The sequence below is a fragment of the Alligator sinensis genome, unplaced genomic scaffold, assembly GCF_000455745.1.
Source record: "Alligator sinensis unplaced genomic scaffold, ASM45574v1 scaffold243_1, whole genome shotgun sequence".
Classification (NCBI taxonomy): domain Eukaryota; kingdom Metazoa; phylum Chordata; order Crocodylia; family Alligatoridae; genus Alligator; species Alligator sinensis.
Genome location: NW_005841841.1, coordinates 14046 through 35167, shown reverse-complemented (window position 1 = coordinate 35167; position 21122 = coordinate 14046). Strand labels below are relative to the sequence as shown.

General features: G+C 40.7%; 1 protein-coding gene across 7 annotated transcripts in view; it reads left to right on the top strand.

Annotated features, from left to right (window-relative positions):
• The window catches only part of KDM6A (lysine demethylase 6A), a 153716-nt gene that overhangs the window by 121665 nt on the left and 10929 nt on the right, over positions 1-21122 (top strand). For all 7 annotated transcript variants that reach the window (XR_003094228.1, XR_003094229.1, XM_014520551.2 and 4 more), the window contains 2 exons: positions 18796-18925; positions 20335-20440. Coding sequence is in view for 5 of the 7 variants with exons in the window: in XM_014520551.2 (XP_014376037.1) it covers positions 18796-18925; positions 20335-20440 (236 nt within the window). In the remaining 2 variants the exon portion in view is untranslated. The remainder of the gene's footprint in view (positions 1-18795; positions 18926-20334; positions 20441-21122) is intronic.

Sequence of the window (21122 nt, the reverse complement as noted above, 5' to 3'; positions counted from 1 at the left end):
GGAAAGAGGGGGAGTGAGAGAGAATGTTAGGGTATCCGCGTACCCTCTGCCTGTGTCTCACATACCCATAGGTTGAGAAACTATGATCTGGACAAGTATGTCAGCAAACAATAAATATCTACAGTTCTATCTCACTCTAGTCCAGGGGTGGGCAATTATTTGGGCTGAAGGACCACTTAGGGAGTTTTAGTGAGGTGTTGCAGGCTGGAGGGGGCTGGGGTATGGGGGGAGTATTGACTTTTTCCAGTGGAGTGGGGGAAGGGCAATTGATATCAATCCAGCCCAGGCCTGTCTGCCCTGCACCCACCACCAGGGTGCCAGATGGAGCAGGCTGGTGGAGTCTCTATGGAGGCTTGCTGGGATCCCCACAGGCAGAATGCGCTCAGCCGGGCAGATGGAATGGGGCTGTGGGTGGTTGTGGGGGGCGGTCAGGATTGCACAGCGGTGACAGCATGGAGCTGGAGCCAAAAGCAGAGATGTGATCTGCTCCCTGCATATCTGAATTGGGGCTTTGCCACAAGCCCCAGCTCCACATTGTCACCACCCTACAATCCAGGCCTCACCTGGCCATCCCGCTTCCATACACCACAGTCCCATCCCATCCACTTGGCTGAGTGCGCCTTGCCCACAGGGGTCCTAGGCTGGTGTCCATACATGGGGACTCTGTACACACGCTTCATCCGGCGCCCCCAACAGTGGTGTGGGGTGAATGGGCTGGGGTGCCTGGGCAGGGTCCAGGTCCAGGTCCAGCAGTGGCAGCGACATTGAGAGTGTCAGTTGGAAGGAACCAGGGCTTCCAGGAAACTGAGTCTGGCTGCTGCACTACCCCTGACTTACTGTGCTCCAAGGGGCGGCAGGTCTGGCCGCATGTGTCACAGCCTGGGCTGCCTCTTGCTCTTGGGCCAGGCAAGGCAGAGGGACCTATCACGGGCCTAATAGAATCCCTTGGTGGGCTGGATCTGGCCAACGGGCCGTATTTTGCCCACCCCTGCTTTAGTCACTAAATACACGTTTGTGTCTCTCCTGCCTGGTTGAAGAACAGAGTAGCAGGAACAGTGAACTCCACACAGCTTTATATAGTTATTTTGTAAGCTATTTTAGCTAGCATTTCTTAACTTTTTCTCTTGTTAAATCAAGAGGCAGGTAGATTGTCTCCCCAAAGAATAAGAGGCTGCAAGTGCTGCTGCAGTAGCCATAATTTGGGCCATTGCTGTTACAGAGTTAGGTGAAGTCTGGGGGAAGGTCAGAGTGCTACAATTTCCTGTCTACAAATAGCCGCTTTTCAGGGTCTCACTGGCATTCACACCGCGTTTTGGTAGATGAGCCTCACATTGCAGACAACTGTTTCAAAGACTCCAAGTCAGGAAAAGGAGTATATTCTGATAGAAATAACTACAAAAATATTTATAGAGTTATCGATTCTTCTACCAGCATCTTCCCTAAAGAATAATCTCCCTTGTCCCTGCTTCCCGCACCATTCCTCCCACCCCATCGTCTAGTACCCTTGCTTGCAGATAACTTGTGGGATAAAGGAACACTGTCTTCAGTGCTTGGTTATTGTTTATAATTACTGTATTTATTTGCATACCACATACCCCAAAATAATACACACATTCTTCTGTTGGGAAGGAAGAATGAAGAATTCTCCAGAATCCTAACTGCCACAGCTTGAACACTGCCCCCAGGCAGGAAGGGCAAACCCCACTTCTCTGTGTCGTTCAGTCTCTAGCTGCAGCTTCAGAACTAGTTTCACCGCTCAGCACCTGTAACAGTGTGGTCCTCAAGAGTACACTCTGCCCCTACCTTGTGGGATGAGAAAGAAGCACAGCCCATGGCAGTCATTACTGGGATCCATTAAATAGCTATTACATGCTTCAATTGCAGTGCAGAAAATCAGCATCCCTGCTTATGACATATGCACCCTAGTTTTGGAGGGCTGATTTAGGAGGAAGGTATATGTGGTATATAGCATTAGTTTTCAACCTTTTTTGTACCAGGACCCATTTCTAAACATCGATGACCAGTCCTGACCCCGTGCCCTTCACTCCCAACCTGCTGACCCCTGTCTCCTGTGGGAGGGGGGCATAGGGGTCTCCAAGCAGCCCCTTGCAGGCTGGAACTCTGCCAGCCAGCAAGGGAAAAGCCACGATTTCTCACATTTTTCTCCTTTAAGGGGGAATCCATTTTTAAAGTTTGTTTGCAACCCTTTCATGACCCACAGGTTGAGAAATGCTGGTATATATGGCATTGTCTCAGTTATTGCACTCGCCTACCTTGTAATACAAAGAGTCAGCCCTAAGTACTTACAATCTTGGGTTTTGGTGGGCAACGTTATGTCTGTGACTGAAGTGAAAAAAACTATGATGGAAAAATGGTATTCTCTCCCATACCTGCTAATTTTGTAGAAACTAGAAACCCAGAAGAAATAGCTTTTTAGTTTAAAAAACTATTAAGTTTATTAAACTTTTGTGGACACACAGTAATGCACAGCAAAGCTTCAGTCCTATTTGAGAATAATAGGGCCTGCTAGTCTTGAAAATGTTGAGACTTTCAGTTATGAAAAATAATGGCAAAAATTACAAAATCAGTATTTGCTTAAATGAAATTTATTTTTATTTTTTTAAACTCGAGAGTAGGCACGAAGGAGAAGACTTTAAGGTGGGTATCTGTGCCTATACATTTGTGTATGAGAGGCTTGCAAGAGAAGTATGAGGGGAAACGCACGTTCTGGTGAATTTGTGCTGCTCTAAAGTAGCATAAAGCAGCCAGAATTTTCTAATGAATATGGCCCTAAAGTTTAAAAAAGAAAAAAAAAAAAAGTTTGGTATTACGTATCCCCAGGTCATTAGAAATATCAACTGGTACCAGTCTTCTTTTGGGCTTTTTGCTCATAGTACGTGTGTGTCTGATTTTAACATTTTTTAACAGGAAATTACCAGACAAGAACAGTTAAGATTGAATTAAGGGATAAACATACTACCAGGGATTTGTTGTTATTCCAAAAATAAGCATCACAAAGCTAGGAAATTCAGAGTTAAATTTAAATGTAAAGATATTCCAGATATGTTGAGATATAGATCACTCAACCAGCTTTACTTCTGCCATTCAGTGATATAAGAGAAAAAGAAAAAGAGTCTAATGTCTTTAAATATTTGTCACTAGAAAATTTAGTCATAAATACATGAATATTGCCAAGATACGGCTATTTTGGTGCCCCAGTTGCGCCTTTCCATATCTAACCATGCATACATTTATTTTGAGAATATCCTTAACTCTGAATTTCCAAGGTTCATAATTCTTGTTTTTTAAATCGTTTACACCATCTGATGTTTTTTATTATCAGGTTTCTACTGGAAAGTTATACATTATTTTTAATCCTTTCTGTATATCTCTTAATGGCATTAAAAAACAATGAAACCTTTTCATAATCTTCTCCTACTGCATCTACACAAATAAGTTAAATATGAGCAATCTTGATATTGTCACGTGATTATGTAAACTATTAGGTTCTGTATCTACTGTTCTGGGTCTTGATAATGGGCAGAATATATTGGCCATAGGGAATAATATGAGCTTGTTTCAATTTAAGCTTCAAATTGAGTTAAATGTTTTTTTTAAATTTTCTGTTTTGTACAAACTGCTGATTTGATAACGCAAGTTTTATATCCGTTTGGCCCCAAATTAAATGTAGTATTTTATCATATTCATTACTCACAGCTTTTTAAAATGATTTAGATTTGATGCATTTGGTGCACTGAAGTCATAGTTCTATCATCATTCAAATGTTACTTCATATGCTAGCCTACAAAATTAATTTTGAATATTTTGTTGTTCTCTTTCTAAGTAAGCATCTATATCTGTCACTTGTAAAATCTTCACTTTTATAAAAGTTTTTATAGTAGGGCCATCTGTATGTAACTGATAGCAGAAATATAAAAATAACTTCAGTTTCTTATGCTAGTTTGTATATGCTAAATACAACAGCACTGCAGAACTGGTGGTCAATATGGATTTTCTTTCTTCCTTATTTGTGAGGTTTAGTTGACTTCCTGTTCTTCAAAATCTGCCTATTAAATATTTACAACTTTGATTTGGAAGGTAATGGGAATTTATTTTCTATTTGAATACCTGATATACTTCAATTATTTCAGTGCCATGTGAGTGGTTCTTTTTATATTAAAAAAAACAAAACAGAAAAAAAAAAACCCTTCAGCTTATGTTCAGTAGTTCACATTAACAGAAGAGGGGTTCAAATCTACATTTACCTTCTGGTAATTGGGAATAACAATTCAGTGTAGTTTATTTTCACTCTACTTTTTAAACTGTGACTGCTTGTTAACAGTGTGGCTTAAAAGTTTTCAGTTAAAATTTGTGATGTAAATTTAGGGAACTGAAGGCAGGGAGGGTAGGGGGTGTTGGTTTCTGGTTGGTTGGTTTTGGTTTGGGGGGGGTTAAAGTTTGATAGGGCTGTTTTTTAAGTGCAGGCAAAAACCTCCATATTTGTCATTGAAGGGCATTTGTATTTTCTTTTGTCATGGTCTTATGGTCTTATACTTCCTCTGTTCTCTTTCACAATTTTGGGCTGAAAGTTTGTGGTTTCCAACTTTGAATGTTATAGGCTGTTCCAGGTTAAGAGGACTGTGATGATTTGATATATTTTTAATAGTTCCAGAGAATAGACATCTCAAACTATTTTGAATATTTGTGCCAGCATTCCAGTCCAGTCCACGACAGAATCTTACCTTCCAATTCTTGGTTCATTTACTTAATGGACAGTTGAGGGATTTTGTTAAAGGTTTTGGAAAACCTGAGGTAATTTATATAGTAATTTTGGAGGTTTTGGTGGTCCTGGGAGACCAAATTGATTTGTGATATCGTTTATTTTACCAACTGAATAGTTAGAATTCCCCAGTCCCTCCACCCCCACTCACTCGCTGGCAGGAGTGGGGCCAGACCTCAGTAGCCTGAGGGGAAGCGAGGGTTTAATTACCCCATTGCAGGGTGGAGGTGGCACGGGCATCTACTGGCTCTGCTTGTGCACTGGGGCCGTGCACCCAGAGCTGTGGCGGCCAGACACCAGTAGCCCGAGGGCAGTGGTGGGGCCACCAACACAGTGCCCTGGGCCAAGTCTCTCTGAAGAGTGGCCAGCCAGCTATGGGGAGGGGGTGGGGAGGAGGAATGTGACCTGGCTGCAGTGTGGGAGAGAGCCAAGGCTAGCTATGGAGCCTAACTCACCATTGCCTCCCTCTATGGTCAGTGCAGTCTGGGTTGGGGCAGCCCTAGGAAGTGGGGGTCAGCATCCATTGCCTCCAGCCCTGTGTGGGGGCTGTGGTTTGCAGGTGGACTGCTGCGTGGCTTCCAGCCCCCCACCCTTTGCTAGGAGTGGCGGAGCAAACTATTGAAGCAGGCAGAGGTGAGGCATCTGTCATCTGCTGCCTGCTCAGGGTGGGCTGCTATGGGCCAGGGGTTTGGGCAGCAGTGTGGGAAGGCAGTGGACCATGGAACCTCGGTCTGGCCCAGCCCCACAGCCCAGGTTCTTAGGCAGCAACTGGCCTGCAACAGTTCGCTATGAGCAAGCAGAAGGTGATAGGCGCCTCACTTCTGCCCACTGTGATGATTTGCACTGTCGCTGGGAGAGGGAGGGGCAGGCTGCTGCAGGCCAGGTGCTGCCTATGCCCCTGGGCCGTGATGCCAGGCCGGACTAAACTGGACCGAGCTGCACTCCTGGGCTGTGGGGCTGGGCTGAGTCAGGCTGTGATGGTCCATTGCCTTCTCCTGCCACTGCACACATCCCTGGCCTGCAGCAGCCCACCCTGAATGCCTGGCCTTGCGGCCTAGGAGTGCAGCCTGGCCCCACAGCCCAGGGGCGTAAACAGTGACTGACCCGTGGCAGCCTGCCCTTCCATCTCCCAGAAGCAGTGGATGAGCAAACCATTGCAGAAGGCAGAGGTGAGGCATTTGTCACCTGCCACTTACTCATGGCAGCATCAGGCGCTTGGGGCAGGCTGTTGTGAGCCAGTTGCTGCTTACACCCCTGGGCCATAGGGCCAGGCCAGACAGGGCTGCTGCACTCCATTGCCTCCCCCTGCCACTGCCCATGCCCCTGGCCCGCAGCAGACTACCCCCAGTACCCAGCACTGCCATGAGCAGGTGAGGTGGGTGCCTTTCCTCTGCCCACTGTAATAGTTCAGTCCACTGCTGGGAGAGGGGCGGGGTGAGGAGCTGTGCTTCAGCTGCAGCCTGCCTGCAAACTGTAGCCCCTGCACTGGAATGGAGGCAGGAGGTGGCGCTGACCCCCATCCCCTGGGGCTGCCCCAGCCCAGGTTACACTGCCGCTCCTTGGAGGGATTCGGTCTAGGATACTGTGTCAGTGTCCCTGCCACTTCTGCCTGCAATGGGGGAATTAAATCCTCCCCTTCTCAGGCTACTGGCATCTGGTCAGCTGCAGGGCTGGGGTCCCAAGCGGAGCCTATGGTGCTCCCAATGCCCCCCTTCTTTCCCCCCCCTCCCCCCCCCCAGCTCCGCCTCCTGCAATGGGTGAATTAAACCCCTGCTTCCCCTCAGGCTACTGGGGGCTGACACCACCTCCAATCCTGCCACTGGAGCAGCGAGGGAGTTGCGGGGCTGGGAACGCCTGGCAAGGGCTGCTGCCCCTTGTCAGGCAGACCTGGCAGCACTCCAGTGCAGGGGTTCCCAACCCTTTCTCAGCCAGCCAGAGTAGCAATAGTGCTCCAGGGGCAGGACCAACCCTGCTTGGCTGGAACAGACAGCCCAGCTCAGCTCAGCTCAGCTCATTGCTGCAGAGCATGCTGGGATGCTGGAGGACTCTGATTAACTTAAACCAGGAAGGAGTCTGAGGGACAAGTTCCATAAAATGGTTTGACCTCAGTCAGTTAAGTCTGATATTACATTCAACCAGGTTTATCTTAGACTGGTTTCAGCCATTTTGAAACTGGGTTATGTGCACTGAACTTCTATTCTGTTACAGGTTTAAACCAGTTTCTGACTTAAACCAGTTTGTGTGTAACTTCTGTCCCTAGCCCTTGAGATCTGAGAGAAATGCAGATGCAGACCGAGCTACGTATTCTGAGCCTACACCTGTTTCTCTCTCTGATATGAAGGGCACTTGATATATGAAAGCTTGTCCAACAGTTCTCCAAGCTATACAGTTAGTCCAGTAAAATGCCACAGAAAAATCTTTGCCTCTTGTACAAAATTAATTATCAACCAGGTCGTCTTTATCTGCTATTTCGCTGCTATGCTGAAAGAATTAGTTATGTAGTCAGCTTTCCTTTTCACAACTTAATTATATGTTTTATTGTTTAAAGCAGTTTTCTTGGTCTTAAATTAAGGCTCCTGGGATTCCATTTATAATTTTTAGGATAATTTCCTAGTATTTTTAAAAAAGAAGACGAACACAACATTTGTTTCTCGTATTCTATTGAATGGTGTTTTAATGAGTGCATATTTTTGGTGACAGTCCTTCTGAACTCCTGGATTATTATCATCTAGTCCTCCTGCCTTGTTGCTTCTTAATTTATCAGTAGTTTTTTTCCATCATCGCATCTTCTGACAGTTCAGTATTTGAAACTGCCTCATCTTTATTACATTAGTAGATTGGCGTATGGTAAATATCTCCCCAACGTTTGCTGTGTGGAATTCAGATGCAGGGAAATTATTTAGCTTTTTTGCAATGGTCTGATCTTTCTTAATTGATCCTTTTAACTCCTTTGTAATACAATAGACATACCAGTTTTCTTGCAGAAATTCTTCTATTTCCCGCTTGTTTTATTGTCTCTGTCTCTAGGCTCTTTAGATTCCCTTTCTTCATTTACCATCCAAAATTTTACTTCTATTTTGGGTCCTATTTTTGGAGGGCACTCATTCAGCCCAAGTAAAACTTTAAGCTTTTACCATTTAAAATTTTTCCCTTCCTGTTATGTAAACTTTCTGAACCTCTTGAATGTCAATCTAATGTATTGAGTCTGGATTTTAACTTCTCCATCTTTGTTTTTTAAGCCCCTGTTTTTATACAGTGCTGATTTCTTGTATGATGCATCATTTATGATAATGATATGCTTAATTATGTTGGGGTTTATTATTATTTAGTAGGGTAACTATAGTTACCACATGAAGAAAAGCAGATACTTACGTATTTTGGAACTACATAAATAGGGACCTACTGAATTCACAGCGGAAGTAGTGTGTGTGTGGCGATTCCTTTAATCTTGCATGTTCCCCCACGTGCACCTCACCCCTTTTCTGCCCCCCCCCTCCCCCCGTAGCAGAGGACCCTACTGTTCCCTCTTGATCAGCAGGGCAGCTAAAACCACAGTTTTAAACCTGCCATTTTTGCCTCCCTCCCAGTCAGCAGCAAACAGCAGGACTTTCCAGAGCCCCTCAGCCAATCAGTGGCGGGAGGCAAAAAATGGCGCCATATTTTAAAACCACAGTTTTTGCCTCCCCACTGATCAGGAGTGAGCTGCAAGCAGGACCCCTCCACCAATCAACAAGGGAGGGTGGCGGGGGAACCAGCAAGATTAAAGGAGCCCCAGCACAGCCCACTGCTGCCATGAATTTGTTAGGTCCCTGTACATAAACCAGAAAGCAGTCCTTTAAAGGTGTGTCTGTAATAGAATCCAGAAGAGGGGAGTTAAACGGGGAGTCACATATATAAAAAGGAGAAAGTGTATCTAATTATCTCCTCTCCCTTGAAGAGTCTGTCCCCAGTAAAATTCTATGGTGACAGAAGAAGGCTAACAAGTATCAGATTGTGGCCATGAACAAGTGATCACAAAAAAAGAGTATATACCCATTTAAGGGATGTCTTGCAAAAGAGAGCTGGCTCCTCCCTCAGAAATTAGATCAGTTACTTATAAGGACGGTCTTCTTTCTCCCAGTCTAACTTGAATGGCTGTGTAGTTCTCTTGGGTCTGGAGGACACCTTGTATCTCTCAGTCCTCTGCTGCCCCTCCCTCTATTAAAGGCATCCTGAAAAATCCCCCCTCTTCCCCAGCCCTGCTGGTTAGATTGGTGGGAGGGGGGGGTGACATTTCCTGCTGCAGCCCTGCTGGTTAGATTGGTGGGAGGGGGGGGGGACATTTCCTGCCGCGGCAGCCTCTGGGTCAGCCTGGAGGAGTGCCGGGCAAAGCAGGCTGCTGTGCTGGGTGGCAAGACTCGGGGAGCTTTGCCTGTGCAGCAGAATGCCATCTCCCTTCACCATAGCCTGGAACAGAGCAAGGAGCCAGGGCTGTTCTCCCTGCAGTGGGAACCAGAACAGCTCCCCTCTCCTGCCAGTCCCTGATTGGCGGGATGGGGTCAGAGAGGCATCTTCCCGTGCTGGGAACCCTCCCCTAGCTGTGGGAGCTGCCAGATATCACTTGACAGCCTGCCCTCTTTCAAGGCAGGGGAGAGGATAGGTTATCAGTGAATGAGCTCTCCTAAGGGATAGGGGTGGCCCCTGGTTAGGGAGCTCTCTTGTGTAGCTACTTCAGCCACAGGGCTGGAAGGCATGCATGCTTCAACCCTGGGGCTGTTTTTCTACTGGTAACATTTTCAGAAAAACACTTACTGGTAGAAATTTAAGAATTAATAATAATGATGGGGAACAAATAACATTTTCTTCTACAAAAATGTGGAATGCCCCATATGTAACAAGGAATGTGCATGGTAAGCATGGCATCTCATGACAAACATGAATTTATAATGCTAATAGTACTGACTGGCTCCAGAACATATTGCTTAAGAATTAAGCAACAATACAAAATGGAGAAAATTTTAACCAGTTTTTTTCTGTCTGTTTCTTTTACATTTTGTTTGGATAAAGGGAAGTATAAGGGGTACCAGAAGATTGATGTGAGCATTGCTTTGGGTCAAAAGGACCTCAGTGCTTGAGAGATTTTATAAATACAGGCAGGCCTCGATTTACGGTGTTTCAACTTAGGTCAATTCACACTTGTGGCGCTCCACCATTTGCACCCATGTTATTACGTATAGCGCTGGATCCTCACACTTACAGCACTACATGGAAATTTACAATGAGGAAAAAGAGGGCAGCAAAACAAATCTCCCTGGATCAGTTTCTCAAAAAGCCAACAAGTGGCCCTAAGTCTCCCCAAAGAAGCCCTTTTGAATTCCATGACCCCGATGAAGGTGTTCCTTCACCTTCTGATTAAATAACATTTTATGTGATTAGTTACTGCATTGCCCTGTTTAATCTATATATACAGTACACTTTAGAAAGCTTTGTACTGTACAGTGTATATCATTTATAGTTGATTAAATAGTTGATTTAAATATGGTTTTTATGGCAATTTCTGTAAAAAGTTGGGCATAAGGCCCTTGGTCAGGAATGTTTCCTGCTCTTATAATGTTATTTCTATGGGAAAATAAGATTTGACTTGTATCGTTTCGACTTACAGTGCCTTTTCCAGGAACGTAACCCGCCGAAAATGCGAGGACTGCCTGTATATTAAAATCATTAAAATTTAACTAAACTGATTTGATTTGCATTTTTTCCAACTTTGTTTACTGATGTCTAGATTCTTGTATTTGAAATGTGAGTAAGCCAGACCCATTTTTTAGTGAAAGCCAATGATGCTTTTAGGACATTAATTATTTCTATCACAGCCTGATGTAATTAACTTGAAATATGTGGCTTTACTATGGAACTAATATATAGAGCAAAGAAATGAACAGAAACAGGGAGCACAAGAAATACTGGCCAAAATATCTTTCATAAATATATATTTTATAAATATATAATCCCAGCAGAACTGCCTCCATTTAAAAATTAAGCTCATGCTTTTATTTCAGTTCAGTTTTTCCTCTTGTGAATGTTTTATATTGTGCTATTTGTACAGCATTGTTTTCCTAATTTCAATAATATATAAAAAACCAGCATTTAAAAAAAATAAATGCCCTTTCTCTTCTCTGCAGAGATGCTATCTAGTTGCAATCCCTGCTGTATGAACCATATGCAGATCTTTTGATTCATTACCACTGCCATTAACAATTTTGGTAAAACAAGTATAGTACACTATAATTCACTGTCATGTGTTTGTTAATGGGATCATCTGTGATTATTCACAGACACCTCACTGAGCTCTCATTTTTTCTAACAGGCAGTATCAGGATTTCCCTTCTTTAGCTTTGCCTCAAAATACAAAAATAAGAATTCAGGGTTGGCCAGCAAAATTATTAAAGGCCTAAAAAGTTCTGAAAAAAAGACTGAAGATACCTATTATATTTAGATAGGAAAAATTAGGAAAAGATTTGATAAAGGTGTATAGTAGTCATGAAAGTGCTATTTTTTCCTCTTTAATATCAGAACGTTTTTTATTTCATTAGTTACAACTATACTTAAAACTAATAAAAAGAAAATGTGCATTTTATACAAAGTATAATTAACCTGTGAAAGTTGCTGTTACTCTATACCAGTGAGGTCACAAGCTAAATAGGATTTAGAAGAGATTAGAAGTATATTTGCATAATGAGAACATCCGCAGACACGTTATGGGATTTTCTATGCAATTTTCTCTGGGTTTATGCCAACCACTAACTGAGGGTTTAGACAGAAAATTACCTTTTGAAGCAGGTTGTTGAATAGGTAGGTAGCTGCTTGTACTTTTTTCTGAGCCTATGGTACATCACTCTTAAACACAGAACAATTAGATGGGTTGTTTACATTCCCTAACACTCATGTTCCCATAGAAATTTCTCATGCTTATTTTCTGGCCAGAGACTCAAGTAAATCTTCTGGTTTTTGAAGTTTGAAGAAAATGTGTTTGTTTATATTTGTGTATCTAATTGTGGAGGAAGAAAGTAGTTTCATAATGAAAGGAAAAAGACAGATTCTGCAGTGTTCCTATAATTAAAATAGCTATGATTCATAATCCTATTGACTTAATCTGCAGCGAAGACCAAATTCCTTTCACATATTCAAAGAAAGTTGATTAAAAATAATAATGTGTTCCTGTTTTTGTATTACATTTGTAATGTTTCATCACTGACAATATAGGATAAAATTGCATGGTGAAATAGCAAGCAAAACAACTGGAGTAGCCACATTTTGGGTTTTGTTAGAGAACACAGTTTTCGTTCTTCAAGACTTATTTTGCTTGCCAAGAAATACTTGTGCTTGACAGCAAGACAGTACCCAGTGTAGAATGTTGTCATCTTTGAAAGGTTCACTGTGTGTACATGGGTTTGCCTTAAGTATGCACATAAATGTAACTAGGTGATCAAAAGATCACAGATTGAAGAGTTGGGGAACTGCATGCACATTGTATTAGCAGTATCTGACAACATAGAAACCTCCTGGCCTTTCTTGCTTCACTATCACCCTTTGCTCTCAACCTGATTGGGTATGTTTTATTTTACAGTAAGGCACAACTGAGTTTTTGTTTTTGGGTTTTTTTTTTTAAGTTGTCCATACACAGGTACAAACAGGAAATAAACTATGGTTGTCACAGCAAATATATTCAAAGTGAGCATAACACATTAAGATTTTAAACTGCCTACTATATGCAGGTTCCATGGGACAAAAGTTGCTTTTTTTCTATCTATTTATACAGTGTTTCAGCATTGACTAATCTATAATTAAGGGCTCTAAGTGACATCCTGCAACATAGTTAATAAAAGTAATATACAGTTATATCAGATGCAGTATTACATGCTGAGGGAAGCAGAATTATAGTACTGGTGGAATAATGATTTTGAGTTCAGGTACTGTGAGATACAGACGTTACAATTTTCACCACTGTTTCATCAGCATAGCTTTTGTTTTTGGTTTTGTCATTGCTTTTCTTCACACCGTTCCCTCCCCTTCCCCAACCCCATTCTAGGCAGCTGTGTTCCAGTTAGTTTCTAAATTTACTATATCAGAAACTCAGTTTTATTTTAGCAAGTATATACAGTATATTTATTGGAATTCACTTGTATATAAATCTGTATATGTGCAGTCCAATTCCTCAGTGTGACAATACAACATAATGGAATTTGATTGACTTTTTAGGTGGTTTCACTTGGTTCTTTTATGTTCGTTGTGTTGACTTAGTGTGACAGAGGGGTAAAAGATTTGTAGATATTTCTTGTTTGAATCATGTCAAGTCAAATAGTCCCTGTGGATATCTCAGTATTTCAAGTATTTCCTCATTGCATCACTCCTTTTAACTTAAATGTTTGTCACTTTCCCTTCCTTGTTAGATAACCATGAAGGATATAAAATAATGTACCACAAACTTAGGGTTTCTTATACTTGTATAAAATTGAATCTTTATTCATGGGAAAGGAAGTGTCTTTTAATACTTCAGAGCAGCCTTGTAGTCCCGCTCAAAAAAAGGGAGAAATCATCTGTATGATGTTTTTAAAAAGTGTTATTATCATTAGGGACTTAATACTTGTTTATGTGCAAGTGATCCTGACGTTGTTATTTTGTGCATAAACAGAAATATATGCACTTAGTGATTTAAGAGCCAGTTTCACAAAGTTGAAACAGTTAAGACCAAATTATCTGGGAGAGAATTTTAACAGAGAATTGTAAATTAATGATTGGGAATTCTTTAGGAGCATTTCATTAGTTCCTTTCCAGCCCCTCAAAAAAGGTCAAAAACCCACAGTCAAGAAAAAAGATGTTGACAGTTAATAAAGTAGCCTGGATTAGACAGTAAGTAAAAGCAACTATTAAAAATGTAACAAATAGAATAAAGGACAAATTAATAGCAATGAGTATAAATCAGAACCAGGAATTATAGAGAATTCCTCTAGAAAGCAAAAGGATACAATGTGAGATTTGTGTTTAACAGAATTAAAGACAAAAATGCCCTCTCCTTTTTACTTAAGTATGTTAGGAGCAAAATGAACGTGAACAGTGGTATTGATCTGTTACTAACCCTATCAAGATTACATAGAACTAGGCAGAATATTAAACAGCAGCTGCTTAACTTAGTTATCTTTTAAATCAGTAGGCTGGGGTAACTTGTATCTTTGAGGTTTTAAAAGACCAGGCTTAATAGCTCTCTGGATCATGTAATATTGATTTCCAGTAAGTCTTGGGACACTGGGAAAATTACAGAGGACTGGACGTAAAAATATTGTATAAATACTTACAAGTAGAGTGAGCCTGGCAAATATAGTCATGTCAGCCTGACATCACTTATGAACTCATGGAACTTAATAAAGAATTAAAGAAAGTAAGATAAATGACAGTCAGGGGAGGTTTTTAGTTAACAGGTGTTGTCAAATTAACTTGATATTTTTAATATAATTGCAAGTTTGGTTGATATGGGCCATAGCATTGGTTCAAGATACTTAAGCTTAGGTAAGGCATTGGACTTGGGGCTGTGTAACATCTTGAAAATGAACTAGAGGATGTCCAGTGCTTCCTTTTGAGTCCGATGGAAAGAAGCTACTTGCTGTTCATTTCTCAGATTTCTTAATTGGTGATAGTCTTTCTATTCAGATCTCAGAATCTTTCATGGCTTTAGAAAGGAATTGAATAGCTCTCCAGTACTCACAACTATGTTAGCTTCAAGTTTGTTTGTTGAAAATAGTTTTATTTTGGTGCTCCTTCACCTCTTACTTCCATAAATTGTTGGTTTTTAGTCGATCTTAATGGGTTCTTTTCCTATCCTTGATGGCACTTCCTTCTTTAGATCTCCTGGCTAATTTGTTACCACTCCAGTCCTACCTGTTCTACACCCCTTCCACTTCCCCTTGTGTGGTGTTGCTCTTTGACATCAGGGATTTTTAGATGTTTGTTTAAACATCTGGTTTTGAACTTTGATTGGCATGCTATATTTGTCAGGTTATCTGTCATCATTTGTAATTTCGTAGGGGTGCCATTCAGTAGCACAGTGTCATCAGCATAGTCTAGGCATTTGCCATCTTCCCATGCTGTACTACTTCTATGGTGCCAGGCAGTAACAAAGAGAAAAGGCAGCCCTGTTCGTTCTGTAGTGTGTACGTCAAATCGTTTTACCTGGCAGTTTATTCTTTCAGAGTATCTTACATCTCTGTACATAGCCTTCGGGAGATTGTTGACTTGAGCTAATTCAACTGAACTGAAGAATATTCTACAGTGGGTCCATGTACGCTGTTGAATGCTTTTTGAAAGTCAGTTAAGTTGGCGATGAAGGAAACCTGCCTTTTTCTGCATTCTTATATGGCAGTCTTTAATGTGAATATATGGTCCGCACAGGTAGTCTTGGCTCAAAGTCTAAGCTATTCTTAAGCTTTACATTCACCCTATACAGTGTCTTACTGAAGATAGCTTTCCGTACAGTAGTGAGTAGTGTGATTCCTCTAACATGTTGTAGTCTCAAAAAGATCTCTATTTTGGGTATACTGGCAATAATTCTTTGTTTCAGCTGATCAAAAGAGGTCTCTCCCATACTTGCTTACTGAACAGCTCTGTCTGTTTTGTTAGGATGGTGGTATCAAGTGTCTTGACAATGTTTCTGTTTTGATTTGATCATCTTCCACCACTTTATTTTATACCTTCCTAATTATGGCCTGTACTTCTGTTATTCTTTGGGCTAGAGTTAATATCAAGTTGTGGTTAATATGTTTCATTGAAATATAGCATTGAGGACTACTTTGACATTCTCTTTCCGTCTTTTCTTCTTGTTGCTTGTAAGTATTTTCATCTTTGTTTTTACTTGGCTTATTTGCTTTTTTCAAATTTCCACACAGGATTTTACTCACTTGGTTAATTGTTCCGTAGTTTCTTATCATAGCAGTAGCCAGTGGCATAACAAGCAGAGTTGGCACCCAGAGCAAATGCTGTGGGAGGGGCATGTGGCTCCAAGAACAGGGCGGGGGGCACATGGCACTGAGATTGGAAGGGGTGGGGGCACACAAGTTCTGAGAGCAGGGCCCACACGGATTCTGAAAATTGGGGTGGTGGGATGGAAGGCAGGGTCCTCAATGGAAGTAGTCCCAGTGGAGCTGGTGCCACTGCACATGCTCTGCCTGTCCTAGTTCTGCTGCTTTTAAAGCAACAGCAGTTGGGAACTGTTTTGGAGCTCCTGTCATGGGAGCGCTGCTGGACTGCAGACTCAGCAGCGATGGGGTCGCAATTCTGGCACCTCTCTTAACTTGGTGCTTGAGATGGATGCCCCCTTGCCGACCCCTAGTTATGCTACTGGTAGCAGCTTCAGGTGCTAGATCTATACCATGTCTCTCTAGTTAGCTTTATTTATGTGGCTTTTCACTTTTTTTGTAGCTTTCTTATGCTTTTCCTTTGCTTTCTCCAATACTTTATTGGTCTTCAGCCTTCAGGAGTTTCTTTCAGTGCTTTTTCTGTCTGTAGTCTGGCTCCATATCTTTTGGGTTATTCCAGTCCTGCTTTGTTTATGGAGATAACCAGATGTCACCACTGTAGCTCAAATCACGTGAGCTTTACCCAGGTTTCCTCATGTTCAGTTTCTCTCTTATCTTTGGCCCCTGACAATACCCAAATTCAAGTTGGAATTTTTCTGTTGTTTTCAATTTTGTGCTGTTGTTTTTGGATCAGCTTTTTAAGCAGAAAATGATCGTTCTCAGTTTTACAAGCAGTTGGTTAATGCAAAGATTGCAGTCATTGCTGCCATCTTAGATTATTTGATTCTTCAGATGATGCAAGTCAGGTTAATATTTTTTGTTTGTTTGTTTTGCCATCTGGAAAAATTCTTTGTCCTTTGTGTGTATCATTGTCGGGGCACTTGAAAGTAAGTGGTTGAGTTGCCTAGTAGAGTTTCATGCGTTTCTTTCCATTTTGATTGATTCACAGCTCTAATTTCTCCACTGCTCTTTTTATTTCCTTGATTGTTATATTTACTTAGGCATTAACTTGCTCCTTGTGATGGGCAGTTTTGTTTTGATACTTTGTCATTCTTTTGCAAGCAATTGTAGAACTCATCTTTGTCCTTATTGTTTTGTTCCTCTATCAGAGCATGACATCTTTAGAAATCTGGTGTTTCTGGTATATTGATTGATAGGTTTCTGGGTTGCCAGGTGACTTTTTTTTCTCTACCCTGTCTGTTGTGATGAGTGCTCATCACTGTGGAATGAGTTGATGAGATGATTTCTTTTCTTGCTTAAAGCACTTTTTCCACTTCTATCAGTGTGTTCTTATGCCCAGGATTTCAGGACCACAGTTATCCATCTCCATTATGATCTGTGAGGTCTTTGATGTTTGAAGTATTGATCTTGTAGTCTAATAATCAGCTTTAAGGTGTTTTGCCTATTACCAGCATCAATTTTTTCAAAGCATTGGCTTCTAGAGATTGGCTTTCTTGACAACAGAGAATATCAGCAATCTCGTTTTGCATAGCCATTTGGTAGTTTGAATAGTAAACCCGTTCTGTTTCTGAAACCAGTGGGCTTTCTGAGGCTGGATATTTCAATTTCCATTTAATCTTTGCCACTTTATGTGGGCTTGGAATGATCAGTTGGTGTTCAAGAGGTGGGGTTTATAAAATAATTTATATATTGGAAAACATGCCTTATTCCAGTGGGGGTCAACCTTTTTGGCAGGCATACCACAAGGTAAGCGCCACCCCCTCCCTGACCGCCACTCTGATCCCATTTTGCTGCCTTATCCGTTGCTCTGTTCTCTGCTCCCTGCCCTGTGTGCAGCTATTTTCTCTGCTTCCTGATGGATCTACCTTGTGCCAAACAAAGCAGATGTATTTGCCACTTATGGCATGGTGGCCAACTTTTGCAAATTGGCCACACCCTACATTATTCAGAGGGACGTGGAGAGGAACTTGTTCTGTTTAACTTGAATAAGAAAGTTAGGGGGTAGTTTGATCGTAGTTCATAAATACCTATGTGGCAGACAGGAATTGATTATCAGTTTAGGTCTAGCAAATAAAGGTATAGTGAATCCATTTGCTGAAAATTGAAGCTAGAGAAATCCAGATTAATAGTTGGGGTCAACTCCTGGAACAGTTTTGCTTGCACTTTAGTGTAGTCTCCATCTCGAAGATTTTAAAATCAAGACTGCATCTTTTTCTTTAAAAAAAAAAAAAAAAAAATGTCTAGACCAAGTACAGTTATTAGTCTGGAAGTAGGTATTAACATAGGGAAATTGTATGGCTTATGTAATGCAGGATGGCAGACTAAGTGATCACAGTGACTTGTGTGTATACAGATTGCAAACTATGAACCAGCAATTTGCAAGTTCTGTAGTTGGTGACTTTTAAAGTCTTTGGTTAAAATTCTCCTATAAACTCTGTTGTCTGTGATCATATTTGTAAAACATTTTCTTAATAAAAGTTTTTAAGCTTATCAGTTTAATAATCACTATGCATTCTCTTAAGATACTGTACAGTATATTACCAGAATGACTGGATGATCTCGTAGCTTTATTTATATTACCCAGTAGTCAAAGCCAGTTGAGTAAGGTTCTACTGTGTTTATATTTTTATATGAATGTGTCAAGTAATGCATACTATTCTTATTTAGATTAGTTATATTTTTAACTAATATTGGTAGTAATACAAGTTCGAAGGGGATCTGCAGGTGGGAGTGATTTAAAATAGCATCATCTAACTAATGAGAATTCTTGATTAAATTGTATATTGGAGTTTTAACATCATTTGCTCTGTACAACTGTGCAGAAGAAAAAAATATTAATATGTAACTCAAATATATCTAGTAAATATACCTGTATTTTTTTAACAAGTGTTAACAATTTACCCTTGTACATCACTACTGGGCAGAAAAAATGTTAATGTGTGGAGAGCATATATTCGGCAAATTGTTACATTTCTTTTAAATGCTCACACAGACAGCTCTTTTTCCTTTTAGGAATCTGGGTAAAAATGGCTTATCTAACAGTAGTATTTTATTGGATAAATGTCCACCACCACGACCACCACCTCCACCATACCCCCCCTTGCCAAAGGACAAATTGAATCCACCTACACCTAGTATTTATGTAAGTATATACCAACTGGTAGGAAAAAATTGTTAGTGCTTTTTGTAACTATTCAACTAGTTTTTTAATTTAGATAAGTATTTTTAAAAGATGTCTTATTCAGAAGTGAATTTTGCAGGGGTCTCCCAACATGCAAAAATACAAAACTTTGTCCCTAAAAGAAATATTGGGACCTAGCTAAACAATGGAGGAAATGAATCAAACTTAGAATTTCAGTATGATTGCTAAATTAAATAGAAAACAGTAGTTCTTAATTCTTTAAGCATGTTTAGCAGAGAGGCAGTTCATGAGACCCAATTCACTAATAGGTCAAATATAAAATACTTAATATTTCTTACATTTGCAAACTGTTAGTTAAAATGATATATTACTAAATAACTACATTAAAATAATCTACCAGTCTACTTCAAAACGCAACAAAAACCAGCAAAAATTCTAATAAATGTTAGCAAAATGTAAATATTAGAAAACGGTTGAGATGTGAAATATTTTAATTAAAGCTTTTCTTACTCCATCTTTCTTTATGTATCACTATTTCAAAAGCACAATCTGGCAGTATCCCAGAATCTTTGTAATCTGTCTTCCTTGGTGATAGAGAAGTAACAAACCATTCTAGAATCTTCCAAGCCTCTATCCAGAGAGTAGATTGCCCTTTTTTTCTCTGGAGCCCTGACCCATTCTGCCCCCTAGAGGAAAGATGTTAAAAGATTGGCAACAGTACCAAACTGAGGAAAACCTAGCGTTAAAAAGTCATTAGACATAAAGGTGCCACACAGCCATGTGAGAGCAAAATCAGCTATTCTAGTTAACACTAGATACAGTGTAGACAATATTTCTATTTCAGTTATCCCTTGAACATTCTGTAAAGTATTATCTTTTCGTAACTCTTGGAGGTTAACATAAAACCATAATGCCTGGCTATAAAAAGAATTTGATGGATTTGGAGAATGTGCAATGAGGAGCAGAAAAATGATTCATTCTATATCCTGGTTATGAAAGCATGCAGTAAAAAAAAATTAGATTTGTTCTTTAGGGAGGGACAACACATAAAGAAAGAGGATCCTTTGAGCTAACAATCCAAACAGGAAATGTATAAACAATTAATATTTCTAGATTTCTGGAGTTTATGTCAAATAAATTTCTGTAAAACTAAGCCTAGACACACACTTCAGGCACAAAGTGACCTAGGAAGAATTTTTGTCAAGAAATTTTATTGCAGTGACCAAATTAATTTTAAAAGGAGTGAAAGCAGTATTTAAGAGGAATATGTTGTATGATATAACTCCTAATTCACAGGAGAGTATGGAAATGGATAGGATTCCTGACCTCCGCTTGGTCTATTATTTTTAACTTTACTTATGAAAATCCTATGTTCCCCGGAGATTTAATACTGCTTTGTAATTTTGCAGTTGGAAAATAAACGTGATGCTTTCTTTCCACCTTTACATCAATTTTGTACAAATCCAAACAACCCAGTTACTGTAATACGTGGCCTTGCTGGAGCGCTTAAATTAGGTAAGTTTTTTTTCTTCTTGATGAAAAAAGTGAAGCATAACAGATTTTTCCTTCTAAAACAATGTGGGTATTTTAGAAAGACTCAGGAAATCTTTAATATTAAGTCAGTTTTATTTCCTTAATACTGCATTTATGTTTACGTGGCAAAGAATTAAGGAAAATGTAGTCTGTAAATTAATTGTTTTAAGCAACTTGGCTGCTGACAGATACAAAAAAGAAAAAAAATTTGCTTTACTGGAAGAGGCAACTCATTAGTTCAACCCAGCTCCTCAGCATGTGTATAAATTGCATGCTTCAGCAGGGCTTTTTGGCACTTTTTATCTGAAGCTAATTCAATTAGCTATTAGATAAGTGTCAAAAAGTAGGCCTGCACGAAGCAGCTAGTATTTGCTTTGGATTAGGCCAATTCAGTGGACAGTGATTCGATTCGGTGATTTGAATCACTGTCCCGAATCAATTAGGCCCAGGCCCAGCCCACCCACCTGCCCCCTTTCCCAGCCCTGGCAATGGTTGCCCTGCCTGCTCCAGCTCCCAGCACTTGGAAAAAACAAAAGCCCTGACTCAGTGGCTGCTGCCAGGTGGGGGGGGAGGGGAGAGTGATCCCAGCTCCCCATGCTGCGTGGGGGGCTCTGCACGAGCCCCCCAAGAACCTCCCCCCACTGTCCCAACCCCCACCCTATGG